The sequence below is a fragment of the Lasioglossum baleicum genome, chromosome 18 (assembly GCF_051020765.1).
Source record: "Lasioglossum baleicum chromosome 18, iyLasBale1, whole genome shotgun sequence".
Taxonomy (NCBI): Eukaryota; Metazoa; Arthropoda; class Insecta; order Hymenoptera; family Halictidae; genus Lasioglossum; species Lasioglossum baleicum.
Window position 1 is genome coordinate 1,910,831 of NC_134946.1, and position 11,762 is coordinate 1,922,592.

The following is an 11,762-nucleotide window of genomic DNA, read 5'->3' on the forward strand; positions in this document are numbered from 1 at the left end:
AGTGTCGCGGTACGCCGTGACATCGCATCTTGACGGCGCGGCGGCCCAGGGCGCGCTCTGATTGGTCCGTGTTTTTCGTTAATAACTCCTAAACAAAGCCGCAGTTGACATTGGTGCAAAGGAAAATGTCTCTTAGAATGGTCTCAGGAACCTCCTATTTCAAGGAACGACACTTGTTCTGGGACACCCTGTATAAGACCGAACTGACCGAACACAATACAGAATACAGAATGATAGAACCGAAATGCGGAACCGAAATCCAGAATCGAAATCCAGGACCGAAAAATAACAGTTACAGAACCGAAATAATATCGGTTCTTCAGAACCGTAACGGTAACCGATATTCTCATAACTGTTATAAAATTTTTTCGGTTCTCATAACTGTTTCAGTCAGAACCGTTATATAACAGTTTCAAACAGTTATTTTCAGAACCGTTTCAACCCCTGCAATCGATAGATAAAAGACCCACCAATTGCGGTCAGCTCCAAAAATAGCCTACTTTTGCGTTTTCGAGGCGTAATTTTCATTATTCGGCAGCATGTAGCGGAGTTCGACAAATATTGGGCGGCGCGAGAGTGCTGCCACAGTCAAGACACATACATTTTCTTAAATATCGAGAGATTTAGTTTTTCTATAGAAAAAAATGAACCAGTGCGCATATTCAGGGACACGTACAATGTCAATGCAACTATTATTTTCTTACAAACGTGTGAACTCCCTGTTACAAGATAATAAGGTGTAAGACCTTCTTCATCTCCCTTACTCTATGACCTGCTCCATGCTCTTAGAGAAGCTTAGCCATAGGATAATTTTTATCAAAACAAGCGGAATGTAGTGCAGTACGTCTCATACTAGCACCACTACAATGCATATACTCCAGCAATGCTCCTCTTCCTTCTTTTACTTCTATACGTTTCAATAAAAATTCTGTAAACTCATTACCCTCTTTTTCATGGACGGCATAGATGAGAGGAGAACCATCACTAGTATACTTTCTACAATCTACACCTTTTTCTATAAAAAATCGTGCGCTCCTATATTTACCTTTTGCATGAGGAAGCATCAATGGTGTTCTATGACCGGTGTCTCTATTGATGTTATCTCTCAAATCACCGGCCTTTCTTTTTTGGATGAGATTAAGCAACTTGATCTGCACAAGTAACCCCTATCAAGCCTATGTCATTCGCAGGTTCTACAACAATGCTATTAAGTGAAAATGGAGGTATTTTATTATCCACATTAGCTATACCTTGCTCGTGATTATTACTGTTAACCGTTTGCTGCCTATCTAGCATCTTTTCAATATTGCCTTTTAAAATACTCAGAAACTTCTCATTTTTCGGACAAGCTTCTTTTGCAGCTGAATATAAAGTATTTGGGATTTGAGAATACCTCTCGTTCCACACATGGTCTGCCATATCTAAATATACTTTAAAAAAGTTAACATCTTTTATTAACACACCACATTGTTTAGCTGTTTTTTCAAGTGTCTTTTCAAATTCTCCTACGATATTCATTGTGTTAGCTAGAGCTTCTTCATAGGTCAAGGAACAGAACTTAGGAAGAGGATATTTTTTATCTAGGAAACTTTGTAATAAGAAAAATCCTAAACCAACATTGTTATTGATACAAACTTCACTGCTAAATTGGCTAGTGTACTGGTTACCATAATTTTTTGCTGTTTTAGAATAATTTGCTGAAGTTTCAGGCAGAGCAGCTCTAGAACCTAATAGCCCACCTATACAGTTTTTTACCCAACCAACTAAATCATTTATCCATGAAGATTTTTGACCTGCATTGCTTGTTGCTATTCCAGGTTGATTACTTGAGTCTATAGTGAGAGGCCTATGCGATGAGTGATGACGATTACGATCTCCATGATGATGACGACGTTTGCGTTGTGGACGCTTTTCTCGTTTTTCATTAAGTTTTTTCTCTAAATAATATACAGAAGCACTAAATCTGTTAACACGAGCTAAATCCAAAGGTGTTTGTCCACGATCATTGGTTACATTAATATCAGCACCGTTCTCTACGAGCCATTCTACCATATATGACATTTGATTCTGAGTAGCATAATGCAAAACTGTTGAACCAAAATTATCCTTTACATTAACATCAGCACCTTTCTCTATAAGGTATTTTGCTAGCTTTGGGTTATTACTCAAACCAGCAGAGAACAAAGGTGTTGAACCAGAACTACTCTTTACATTAACATCGGCACCTTTCTCTACGAGGCATTTTACTATCTCTTGCATATTATACCAAACAGCCATGCCCAAAAGTGTACTACCAGAATAATCCTTTCCATTAACATCAGCACCTTCCTTTAGTATCTCTTTTAGTTTATTAGTCGTAACACCAGAACTATCCTTTACATTAACATCGGCACCTTCCTCTTCGAGGCATTTTGCTATCTCTTGCATATTATACCTAGCAGCAGCGTGCGAAAGTGTTGCACCTTTCTCTACAAGGTATTTTTCTATTTTTGGCTTACCATTACTAACAGCATATTGCAAAAGTGTTTGTCCGTCACTATTTTTGACGTTAACACTAACTCCTTGATTTATAAGACCCTGAACTTTACCAAAATCATCATATTTTACTGCATCAAACAACCTCTCTGTTAATTCTTTAATAATGGAATCTGCTAATCTTTTATGACCTTTTCTTTCCAGAATCTCAAAGGGTAATTCACCATCAGCTCTCAAGTCAATCTTAGCGCCTTTCTCTATAAGGTATTTCACTACCTCTGGTTTAGAACTGTAAGCAGCATAGTGCAAAGATGTTCTACCGTAATCATCCCGTACATTAACATCAGCACCTTTCTCTACAAGGTATTTTACTATCTCTACCCTACCATAAAAAGCAGCATCGTGCAAAGCTGTCGTTTTAGAAGAATACGTTGCATTAACATCAGCACCTTTCTCTAGAAGGCATTTTACTATTTCTTCCATATTAGACATAACAGCAAAGAACAAAAGTGGTGAACCATATTTATTCTTTACATTAACATCAGCACCTTTCTCTGCAAGGTATTTTACTACTTTTAGCTTACCATTACTAACAGCATACGCCAAAAGTGTTTGTCCGTCACTATCTTCGACCTTAATACTAACTCCTTGATTTATAAGACCCTGAACTTCACCAAAATCATCATATTTTACTGCATCAAACAATCTCTCTGTTAATTCTTTAATAATGGAATCTGCTAAACTTCTATGACCTCTTCTTTCCAGAATCTCTAAGGGTAATTCACCATTACCTTTCAAGTCAATCTTAGCGTCTTTCTCTATAAGGTATTTCACTAACTCTAGATTATCACTGTTAGCAGCACAGTGCAATGGTGTCTGCCAAGCATTATCCTTTACATTAGCATTCGCACCTATTTCTTCTATAAGGTATTTTACTACTTCTAGCTTGCTATGATCAGCAGCATGGTGCAAAGGTGTCTGCCCAGCATTATCCTTTACATTAATATTAGCGTTTTTCCCTTCTATAAGGTATCGTACTACCTCTAGCTTACCATGATCAGCAGCATAGTGCAAAGGTGTAATCCCATAATTATCCTTTACATTAAAATCAATGTGTTTCTCTTCTATAAAGTATTTTACTACTTCTAGGTTGTCACTGTTAGCAGCATGGTGCAACGGTGTCTGCCCTTCATTATCCTTTATATTAGCATTAGCACCTTTTTCTTCTATAAGGTATTTTACTACTTCTAGCTTGCCACTCTGAGCAGCATAGTGCAAAGGTGTCTCGGCAGCATTATCCGTTACATTCATATTAGCGTTTTGCTTTTCTGTAAGGTATCGTACTACCTCTATATTATTTCCAGCAGCAGCATAGTGCAAAACCACCATTCCAGAACCATCCTTCACATTAATATCAGCTGTTTTTTCTTCTATAAGGTATTTTACTACTTCTAGTCCATCATTCATAGCAGCATAATGCAGAGGTGTAATGCCATAATTATCCTTTACATTAAAATCAACGCGTTTCTCTTCTATAAGGTATTTTACTATCTCTAGCCTACAAGTCTTAGCAGCAGAGTGCAAAGGTGTCTGCCCATCATTATCCTTTACATTAACATTAGCACCTTTTTCTTCTATAAGGTATTTTACTACTTCTAGCTTGTCACTCTTGGCAGCAGAGTGCAGAGGTGTCTGTCCATCATTATCCTTTACATTAACATTAGCACCTTCTTCTTCTATAAGGTATTTTACTACTTCTAGCTTGTCACTCTTGGCAGCAGAGTGCAAAGGTGTTTGTCCATCATTATCCTTTACATTAACATTAGCACCTTTTTTTTCTATAAGGTATTTTACCACCTCTAGCTTGTCACTCTTAGCAGCATAGTGCAATGGTGTCTGCCCATCATTATCCTTTACATTAACATTAGCACCTTTTTTTTCTATAAGGTATTTTACCACCTCTAGCTTGTCACTCTTAGCAGCATAGTGCAATGGTGTCTGCCCATCATTGTTTTTAGCATCAATACTAACACCATGATTAATAAGCTCCTTGACATCACCAATATTATTTCTCTCGATTGCTTCAAACAGTTTTTGTTTCTGTATCTCATACATTACAGCGTCATTGCTGTCAATATCAACTTTCTTCGTTAATTCACTAAAGTTCCCAGCACTACTTATCCTTTTCTTGTCCTTCCGTAAAAATATCTTCTGATCATTAAACTCTATTTTTAGAGTCAGCATCTTGTCTTGATTTTTCTCATAATAAAAATCATTTAATATAATAATAGAAAGGTTATTTTTATCAGCACTAGAACTCAAAGAGTTGGTTATAATTAAAGCATCGTTATCACGAGCAAACGTATAATCTCCTATCTCTTTCTTTACTCTTATCTTGTTTCCTTCCGCCACATCTTTTGGACTTATCACATAAATAGTTTTACTATTATCATCGAAAATTAAAGGTTGTGGAGTTAATTCAAATTCTTCTAGAATCTCTTCGATTACGAATATGCTATCGATTACTATATTTACTCTCTTGTACCAATTATTCTCTAATGCACCTTTTAATCTTATCTTAACTACCTCCTTTTTAGATGCATCATCAAGACATAAATTAATCAGTAAATCACTATTAATTTTACTAACCTGTGTGTTGATTTCTCTATCAATATCCTGTATCATTTGTTCCTTTATATTACGTAGATCCAAAGTATGTACTTGGTTCTCTCGATCAAAATCATAAATTATCACATCAGGAACTGGAAGCTTTGCAAGAGTTAATTTTTCATAACCTGAAGCAACAACATATAAATTCTCACCACTGCCACCAACTAAGTGAGTTACTCTTGCCTTAGGTTCATTCATCAATATATCATCATGACTATGTCCAATTGTAAGAACTTCACCGTTCGAATATACAATAACATACATTTGTGACCGTTCTGCTATAGAAGAGTAGTCTTTCACGAGACTGTCAATTGACTTTTCTGTGTTTTGTATTGCATACACAATATTTGGCTTACCCATTACAATTTTGGTACTATCAATTAGATTATACGTAGTTGTGTTTTCATCGGCACCACTAACAGTTAAATGAAAACTACTATCCACATTTATTTTCTTTTCTCTTTTGTAGAATTCTTCTACAAAGCTAAAAGTTATATTTCCCTCAGATATATCGATAGCAGCAATATCTGTTAGTGTGTAGTTAAAAACAAACGCATTGTTACTTTGTGAATTTCGACCTAAATCAATATATGCTTCCTTTCCCTTCTCTCCTCTTACAAAATAACTAAAGTTACCATTAATTGCACTATTAGTAACCTTAGTGTAAGGATTAACTACAATGTTAGTATCATAAAAACATGCATCATCTTTTGGAATTGTAATGCTATCTAAATAATTTTTATTTTCTCCTCCTTTACCATCCATAAACTTAGTATCACAGGCAGGTACCACATGATCTACTCTATCTCTTCTCCCCAAGAATTTATTTATATTACTTATATGAAGAGCAACATTAGATGTATCTTTTAAAATTCCCTGACGAAAATCAGCAGACATTTGGTACCTACCTCCTCCGTTACTTCCCTCATCATGTGGAGTGAGATTACCAACATCAATTGTATTAATTCCTCCACCCCCATCTATAGAACCTTTAATTTCTCTATCTACAAGTGCATTATCACTCTTGTTTTCAAAACTAAAGTCATCATCTTTATTTCCCCCAGTCATTTCTTTATGCCCATCACCTAAAACAAAAATATTGCTACTCTCTTGAAAGCCCTTTACTCTATCCGTACCATCACCAAGTCTTATCAAGGTATAATTTCCAGTCCTATTATTTTTATACTCTACACCAATCGCACCATCGCAGTAATAAGTTCCATTCGTTGAAACAGATTCCCAGTTCCCTTTAGGTAGACAAAACAAATCAACTTCTTTTAAAACATCTGGCCTTGTTCTACTCCATTTTATATCATATCTCTTTTGATCTAGCAACACTACATTATCCAAAATTATTTCGCTGTCATGTTCAACAACCCTTATACTAGGGAAAACATATCTTTGAATGTCCGGATTACTTTCAAGATAGCTTATCGTAAGGTTGACTGCTGCATTATTTGCTCCTTTCTCTTCGATTAACCTTTCGATTTTTTCCGAAGGTTGTATAACAAAAAAAGCACGCAACCCTTCACTAAACATTTCCCATCCAGTTAGGTCAATTTGCTCATCAATTTTCTGAACTGTTTGTACTGTCATTATACCATCATATACTACAAATATTGTAGCTGCTACTATTATTCCTGCAGGACCAGCTGCTGCAGAAATTCCCTGCAATGATGCTACTCCTGCTACTTCTCCAATCTCTAGTCCAACTAGAATAACATCTACCCCAAGCTGCGCACTATTCAGTATGATAGGAACTAAAACATCTTTATTACCTTTTTGATATTCTTTCACTTGATTATACAAATCATATGCAACAAAAGCACTAAGTCCCCTTGCAATAAATGGAGAGGCAAACCTTAGCGACTTACCAAGCAATGGTTTGCCTTTTAACATAAAACCTGCCCCTTTCCTAGATGCTACATCTGCAACTTTTGCTAATCCGTAACTACCAGCAAGAAAACCTGAAACTTTCGCAACACCTACATAATCTTCCCTCAATACAGCACCAATCATATCTTTTGCAATCATTCCATGCATAACCATACCACTGACTTTTCCTGCTCTATTTAAATGACTAATGTACTTGTGATTATTCGTGAGCATGTTCACCTTATCTTTATAGTCACCTATAACTTCACTTTCACTTGCTAAAGCAATGAAATTAGAAAACTTTTCCTTATTTGCCCCACGTTCATTTGAGATAGTTTCAATAAACTTTTTACTATCTATTATAATGTTATCAGGATCTCTATTTGTAGCTCCTTTACTAAATTTGTCTATTTCTTTCCATTCTAAGCAACTCTTTACAGACCTACGTCTTCTAGACAGGCCAGTACCACCACAAATTAAAACTCTTACTCTTCCTAATACTTCTAATACTTCTTTAGGAAGTATTACTCCTTCGTTTGATATAACCCTTTCAATCGCTTGTTCAATTGTTTCCATTGTAATAGCTTTTACTTTTTCTAATTCACCTATAAATGCTTCCCTTACCAACTTGGCAAAATCTTTTGTGAACGCAGTATCTTCTTCAATAGTAACAAGTGTACTACCATGTGAAAGGTAATTACGCATTCTTGCTGCTTTCCATTGATATTTGCTTCGCGTGTTCACAAGATCGTCATGTCTTTGTACTACATCGTACAAATTAAGAATCTGAGACCAGATTGCGTAGTCGTTCTTCAGTGTTTTCAACAAATAAAACTCAGATTTTATTTTCTTTGAATAGAAGTTTTCTAAATGCTTTATTGCTTCTGCTGCATCGCTTTTTTGGACCTGTTTGTTTAGAAGATATTGTTCGAGTGCTAATTGTAATGGTTGATTACGCGGTTTACCATCTATTCCTTCAATTATTCCATCAAATAATATCTGAATTGCTTTTGACTCTACTCCTTTAACATTTTTAATTACATCAGTCCCAACCTTTTTACGTAACTTCTCTATGGTATTAGAATCCTTAGTAGCTTCTGCAAGTGATGAAGCCCAGTACTTTTTCACTGGTTTGTTACTGTTATTAGTTTCCCTTGAAGGAAAGCGCTGAGGATTTATCTGTTTAGCATTCTCATAAATCCCATCTATTAACGCTTTATCGTTGTTTGTCAGAGACTTATAACTATTTTCTCTCTTTATTAATTCAAGAGCCGAAATAATGTCAGGTATAGACTTTTTTTTATCTGTCATATTTAAACTCTTGTCATTTTTTACTATATTCTTAAAAGACTCATCTTGGATTTTCCCGAAATTTTGATCAATGATAAACCTAATAAACTCACTGTTATTAGTTTCCCTTGAAGAATTTATCTGTTTAGCATTTTCATAAATCTCATCTATTAACGCTTTATCCTTTTTTGTCAGAGACATATAACTATTTTCTTTCTTTATTGATTCAAGAGCCGAAATAATGCCACGTATAGATTTTTTTTCATCTGTCATATTTAATTTATCGTTATTTTTTACTATATTCTTGAAAGACTTATCTTGGATTTTCCCGAAATTTTGATCAATGATAAACCTAATAAACTCACTGTTATTAGTTTCCCTTGAAGGAAAGCCCAGATTATCTATCTGTTTAGCATTTTCATAAATCTCATCTATTAACGCTTTATCCTTGTTTGTCAGAGACATATAACTATTTCCTTTCTTTATTGATTCAAGAGCCGAAACAATGTCAGGTATACATTTATCTGGCATTTTTATGCTTAAAATATCCTTAAAAGACTCATAAAAGACTTGGATTTTCTTGAAATTTTGATCAATGATACGGCTAATAAACTCACTTGTCAATTTGTCTATTTCATTATTAATAATATATTTAACAACAGTTAAATCTTCACTGATTTTATCAACTGTTTCGTTTTCTATCAGAGGAAATAAATGTTTATGTATTAACGTATTTCTAAATGTAATTAAATTTACAACCGGTATGCCTTCCATTTTCAACTCTGTTCCGAGCTTATAGTCCAAGTTCGGAGTGTCTTTTGTACCCTTCAGGTATTCGCCACTACGACGAAGAGCTTCTTGTACAGCTAATCTTTTTTCACCAGCAGTTGTCCCTTCAACTTTTATACTTTCTAAAATCGACCCAATTCCTCGAGATATCGTATAAAGAGAATTTGAATTTCTCCTTACATCAAAGTAATCATCTAGTACTGATGTTACCGTAGTTATATACCTATACTGATCTTTTGTAGGTCCTGTCATATATTTTGTATCAAGCGGTCTTAGGTCTCCTAATGCTAGTTTCCTGTAATAGTAAATAATAGCCTTTGCTAAAGACTTATTGAACTCTAGTGAAAATTGACCTTCTTTTAGTGTCGACTCGTAATCAAGTAATGCAAGCCCGAGAATCTTAAACTCCTTAGCATCTTTTCGGAGTAGATCATTTGTCATTTGATTAATCTTATTTTTTATCTTCTCAGCTAGCTCCTTCCTTTTATCAAGTGGAAATGAAGTATCTCCGTTTTCTATACAATATAGTTGCAATCCTAGTAACATCATTGTAGAAAAGAGTTTTATTTTTGATTTATCAATTTTTTCAAGAGGTGAATGATCTATTTTTTCCTTCCCTGTACAATGAGCAACAGTAAATAGTGCCATGATATCACCCTTGTTGGAACTTATTTAAGAAATAAATTGGCAAAACAATTTATTGTTACTTCGTTGGCACCTCGTAGCGATCCTCACTCGTGTCGAGTTTTCTCGAAACAGTAAGGACGTGCGTCACAACGTGACTTCAGAGATATATTACTTAGAATAAATTCTATTTGATGTTACAATAGAATGTAGTTGATGGTATACCCGATATTCCAACAAGTTATGGACCCAGGTTACGTTGCCGTAATAGTTACCAGTAATACGTTACCGTATTACGTCGTGTACCTAGTTACGTTGTGTGCAACAAACATTTCCTGAAAAAGAAAAGAATTACGTTGTGAGATAGTTTGCCGTGTGTTAAATATCGTGCATAGACACAGTGAATTTAAGAAACTCAAATAAGACAAAGGAAAAGGAAAGGAATGTCAAACCATTCGACGGCAAAAAATATAGTGTGTGGAAGTTCAGAATTCGCCATTGACAACGCTCCGCAAAAGCTAAATACGGAATGGATTCGGGCTGATAATGTCGCCAAAAATGTTATCATAGAATATTTGTCGGACTCATTACTTACAATTAGTTTAGTAAAGACAAATGAAAGTGCTAAAGAAGTGTTATGTAGTTTGGACGCTATTTATGAGCGTAACAGTGTTGGTACGCACCCAGTAAGCAAAGTGCTCATTGCTCTAATCATTAATCATGGTATTTTAGGGTTTTTTAAATTGAAATATCTCCTGAACTACTAACTTTTCGACATACATAGGTTAGTACTTTTTTATAACGAATATCCAGCTTCATCGATTGATGTATTAAGAAATACCTCATTCCATTAAAAAAATGAAGGTGACCTTCATATCTCTAAAAAAATTACATGAAAAAAAAATTTTGTTGGTATCTTACGAGCACCATTTTACCATTCAACTTTGTCCTTCAGACATTTGACGTATCTTTAAAAACAACAAAGATATTCAAGGTGGTCAAGTTAGCTGGGACACCCTGTATACAATGAACACTTGCGCGTTTTTTGTCTGCTATAACAACCTTTTGGGATGACTATGGGATATGGTCCGGCGATTAACATCGAGTAAATTATACAGAATTTAGTATATAATAACTTAAAAATATATCATTATTAATAATAAAACAATTAATAATATGTACATCCAAATTCGAGCAAACCGTTTCTAAGAAACCTTCTATAACTTTTATGGGTTTGGATTTAAACAAAATCTGATTATTAATTTGAATTCAGCACCTCAAAAGCTATAAAACTGTACCATTTTTATTAATTTAAACTTAGAAGTAGCTTCAGAAATGATTTTTGTCCGCGTTGTTCGCGTTTCAATCCACTGTGCGTCCCACCGTGGAACGGAACGAGGCTGATGTGAAATAAACGACGGCACACGGGTCTTTCGCTAAATAATATTCTTCCACGTGTGCTCGCCGACCAACGGATTCGTACCCCTCGCGACTCTACGTTCTCGCGAGTGCCGGCATTCTCGAAGCCACGTTGATAATTTCCGCAACGACAACGCGAACCCGCTAAAGAGCTATCCGAGCCAACGTGAAACAATGAACTGCAATATTAAAGGGAGATCTGACTAGGGCTTACCAAAGGCGGATATCGACAGCGGATATCTTCTCGCTAGTTGTCCGTCTCGTCCGCCTACGTTCACAAAAGTACTTGGGTCTTAAGCAAGTCAAAACGTCTAATCGCGACACAAGCCAACGAAGCAGTGGTCCAGTGATGCCAGAATCGTGGACCGGGAGCAGTGATGGGGGATATCGTGGAGAGATGATATACCCCCTCTCTGATGACCAGTCTACGGTCTTACGGTCACGGATTTTTCTGAAAAAAACTTGCAGTATTTGAAGATATCATCTCCAAATGTAGTGTAGCAAAGCAGTAGCGCGCACTCCGGTTCACTGCAATTCAGGTACAAAGTTTTTATTTTGCATAAAGATCTGTCTCATCGTTACAGTCATTATATCGCGGAATTTTTATTTAAAAGACTTTA

At 35.6% G+C, this 11,762-nt stretch overlaps 1 protein-coding gene across 2 annotated transcripts; it reads right to left on the reverse strand.

The window, feature by feature from the left end:
• Positions 1-197: 197 nt before the first annotated feature.
• LOC143217929 (uncharacterized) lies at positions 198-11,462 on the reverse strand. 2 transcript variants are annotated; one of them, XM_076442669.1, is made up of 3 exons: positions 11,357-11,462; positions 1,251-10,058; positions 198-1,193 (listed from the first exon to the last, which is right to left on the reverse strand). In XM_076442669.1, the coding sequence occupies exons 2-3, from the start codon at positions 9,745-9,747 to the stop codon at positions 1,138-1,140; spliced, it is 8,553 nt and encodes a 2,850-aa protein (XP_076298784.1). In that variant the 5' UTR covers positions 9,748-10,058; positions 11,357-11,462; the 3' UTR covers positions 198-1,137. The 2 variants fall into 2 exon arrangements, with proteins under 2 accessions (XP_076298784.1, XP_076298783.1); XM_076442668.1 differs by having other exon boundaries at positions 198-10,058.
• Between the last annotated feature and the right edge of the window lie 300 nt (positions 11,463-11,762).

What these genes read in the sequence shown, in the direction of transcription:
- LOC143217929 (XM_076442668.1), bottom strand. Translation starts at nt 9,747, where the DNA reads ATGGCACTATTTACTGTTGCTCATTGTACAGGGAAGGAAAAAATAGAT.